The sequence below is a fragment of the Hyposmocoma kahamanoa genome, unplaced genomic scaffold, assembly GCF_003589595.1.
Source record: "Hyposmocoma kahamanoa isolate Upper Pololo Valley unplaced genomic scaffold, ASM358959v1 62, whole genome shotgun sequence".
Taxonomy (NCBI): Eukaryota; Metazoa; Arthropoda; class Insecta; order Lepidoptera; family Cosmopterigidae; genus Hyposmocoma; species Hyposmocoma kahamanoa.
The window spans coordinates 2172784-2176728 of record NW_020653850.1 but is presented as its reverse complement, the minus strand read 5'-3'; the positions used below and the strand labels follow the sequence as shown (position 1 = coordinate 2176728).

At 44.6% G+C, this 3945-nt stretch overlaps 1 protein-coding gene across 1 annotated transcript; it reads right to left on the bottom strand.

The window, feature by feature from the left end:
* Positions 1 to 307: 307 nt before the first annotated feature.
* Positions 308 to 2072, bottom strand: LOC113229600 (homeobox protein SIX6). The gene has a single exon (XM_026463257.1). The coding sequence runs from the start codon at positions 2070 to 2072 to the stop codon at positions 1254 to 1256; it is 819 nt and encodes a 272-aa protein (XP_026319042.1). The 3' UTR covers positions 308 to 1253.
* Positions 2073 to 3945: the final 1873 nt, after the last annotated feature.

Below are 3945 nucleotides of genomic sequence, written 5' to 3'. Positions count from 1 at the left end.
ATATCAATAAATCTATTACTCGAAAATACGTATCAATAAGTTTTAACATCTTCAAAACGATTTATTTTTGAACGTGCGAGTGCGTTTACAAAAAGACGATTTTCTCAAAACTTACTCGAATTGAGATAGTGCTTTTCGGCTTATCACGGCAGAATTTATATCTTAATTTACTTCATTTACTACCAATACTCAAAAACATCAATTGACATAAAAAATGACGTTTATTCAAATAGTTTTAAACGAAAAATTTGTTAGTTCCATATCTTTTTCAGTTTAAATAGTGAGTTTGGTTATATATTAAGGAGTAGGGCAAGTCTTATCTTGTCACTGTTATAATGATATTTATCTATATAATGTATCATTTATGATCCTAAATGTTGTTACACGATTTCCCTTAGGAATTCATTCGATATATGAATGTAAATTTATAGGAAAACCATATTTTCTCATTGTAACATTTCCAAACTTTGTAAACAACTCAACACGAATGTCCCTGTTTCTTTAACACAATGAATAAATACATCATAAGATTGACGTGATAAGGTTTCAAAAGCAGTCAGGTACAAACCTTTTAAATGCCAAAAGATTATATAGGTACTTTTACAGCAATAATCTCTACAATACTTTAAATAAAAGTTGATATGATATATGAATTTATATTAAAACTGGTAAACAGCGCAGCAAGTAAATAAGGAAACAAGTGCTCCGGAAAGTAACTCTAATAATTTACTATAGGGTATTAAATATGAACCTATATTTTATCAGAGAATTAAATAAATAAACTAAGATTAATTATTAAATAAACCCTGATTGAGAGCCAGAGCGTAATACTCGAGACAAACAGTTAAAATAACCCTGTTACACCTTGAACGTAAAACAAATCGTAATGTCGAAAATTTCTAACCATCCGGTAAGAGGGTTTGGTAAAATATATCGAAAATGCAACAGTACAATAGATCGTCGCTACAAAGTGGAGGTACGTACCTGATACGCAGAAATGCCGACAACTTCAAGCACTCGCTTTACACTTTCAACGATATAATTACATTCTAATAAACTGGTTTACAATACCTTAACATCACATACATCACGGACTTTGTGATACTAACTAGGATAACATAGCTTGGTCTATATTGCATCGTTCGTCACTGAACCGTCTCTACGCGCGGCGGCTCGCGTCATTCGTATCACCGTGACATTATTTACACTATCAGTCTGTGTGGCGACGCGCCGGCGGGGGCCGGCGCCGGCGGCTACTCCTCGTCCACGTTGATCTCCGAGTCCACCGAGTCCTCGTCGTACGTGGAGGACGAGGCGAACCCTCTCCCGAGTAACGCCGATCTGTTCTTGGCGGCCGCCGCCCGGTCCCTTTGCCGTCGGTTCTTGAACCAGTTGCCGACCTGCGTCGGCGTCAAGCCCGTCGCGGCCGCCAGCTCCCTCTTCTTCGTCGGGTTCGGGTACGGGTCCTGCAGGTACCACTCCCTCAGGAGCGATCTCGTCCGCTCCTTGAAGCAGTGCGTCTTCTGTTCGCCGTCCCAAATGGTCCGCGGCAGCGGGAACTTCTTGCGCACTCGGTACTTGTCCACCGGGCCGAGCGGGCGGCCGCGCAGCCTCTCGGCCTCCTGGTAGTGCGCCTCCAGCCAGAGCGCCTGCAGCTTGGCGTGGCTGGAGCGCTGGAAGCGGTGCCGCTCGAGGATGGAGTAGAGCTCGCGGTGCCGGCCGGCGTGGAAGGCCACGACGGCGCGGGCGCGCAGCACGGCCTCGCACTGCTCCAGCTCGGCCACGTTGGGGTGCGCCACGGGCAGCGACCACAGGAAGCGCGCCAGGCGCTCCACGTCGCCGCTCTCCTCCAGCGTCTCGCAGACGGTGGCCACCTGCGCGGCGCTGAAGGACAGCGTGGGCAGCGGCAGCAGCGGCGTGGGCGCCGCCAGCTCCAGCGCCAGCGCGGTGGGCGCGCCGTCGGCGCAGGGCGCGGGCTCGGCGGCGCGCTCGGGCGCGGCGGGCCCGCGGTGCGCCTCCAGGATGCGCGCGTGCAGCGCCGCCGTCGTGGACTCGTCCCAGGAGCCGCGCATCGGAGCGAGTGTGCGCGGCGGAGTCGCGCGCCGTGTGAGCCGCGCCAGCGCCCCGGCCGGGGGCGTGCTGCCCGCGCGAGCGCGATTGGCTATCGGTTACGCTGCGCGCGCCGCGCCGGCCAATCGCGGCGTCGCCCGCTCGGGGGCCGGATAGCTTTCAACCGCGTATCCGACGGGCGCGTTTAACGAGGGCGGCGGGGCGCGGCCCCCCCGCGCCGCCATGATCCGACACGCACACCGCCCCCGGCCCCCGGCGGGCGCTCGCGAGGCCGACGCCGCCAACTACACCGTCACACTCCTCTATCGATTACTGCAAACGTGCAATTAATACCCTCCACGTACTCATCCGGGTGGATTTCATGCGAATGTTTGCACGATATGCTCCTATACGGTAAATCGATATATCTTAAGCGAATTTGCATATTTACCACTAGCAAGGAACATTAGACTAGTCCAAAGGATCCCGTAACATCTATTCGTTCACAAAATCATCACGATGTAGAGTCACTTGGTAACTTACAAAAACACAACCCTCGACTTGAGTAAGACGGCTAAATCACATATTTCCTTTATAATAAGTTAGCAGCGTTACATGACACTAAAACTAGTACATAGAAATAACAAATTATTGGCGAGATTTATACATTCCAGTAAAACAATAAATTTTTAAAGTTGTTCAAGTCAAACGCATTGAACAAAAACAAAACAAAAATCAAGTATCAAATCGCGTTGGTCGCAGTTGAGCCGAGCGAGATTTCAGCGTGAAAGCCTTCCAGAGTATTAAGTTATTGAACGGCAAACCACACCCAGCGGCTGTAAAGCTACACAGGTGCCACCCTGGGGGCTTGAAGTGGGCGAACCCCCTCGATTGTGGGTTGTGTTACTGGCATCATCTCAAACGTAACGTATTTCAAAGGTGACTGAGAATTGTTCGTTGGAACAACGCATGCTTTATCGTGACAAAGAATCACATCTCTAACGTGTCAACCCGAAACACTGTAAATTCCAAACAGTGTTTTGTCATTTCATTACAACTATTTAAAAAAAGGAAATACGTACAATAAATGATATTATTTGTGAAAACATACGACGTTGACACATAACAAAATAAATATCTATTACACAAACATATATTACATTTACTGAAGTTCAACAGACTATAACAAGTCTAAGGTTTTTTTTAATAGTACCATATGGGCGTGCGCACATAGATTGAGGAAGTCAGTAAATAATTTGAACGCGGTCATATATGGGTCAATTTTAATGACAATAATTGTAAAATATAAATAAATGTGAAAATATTAAAAATAGTACGCCAAAATAAAGATACAAATGTCAAAAATTACATTATGAAGTTAGGAATTTGTCATTTAAAATTCGAACACTCTAGTACCTATATGCTCTAATAATAATATAATAAAGGGGTTAGTTACACAATACAAACAGAGCAACACAAAAATAAATAAATATTAACAATACTATGCGACGACAACATCCTTTTAATCAAAGTTACACAGCTTAGTCAAGTAATGTTTAATGAAGAAAAAATAAGCAACATTACAATATTAAAAAATTAAAAATAGCAATAAAACTTTCTAAGCTATAGAAAGTCAAAAAACATTAAAAAAAAATTGTTAAAAATTTTATCAAAGACAAATATTAACAAACTCATTGTCTATTACCTTTAACATATTTTCTTTCGAAGAACGATATCGTTTCCTAAATGCATGTTCATCTAACTGGAGCAGTGGATCGTATCGTTTCTTTTTCTTTGCGTGCCTCCGTCTAAAGTACCGCAAATCTGCTATATCACGCCGAAAATTTTCCAGTTTTTCACAACTCAAGTAAAAATTTTCTCACAATAAAAATCAAA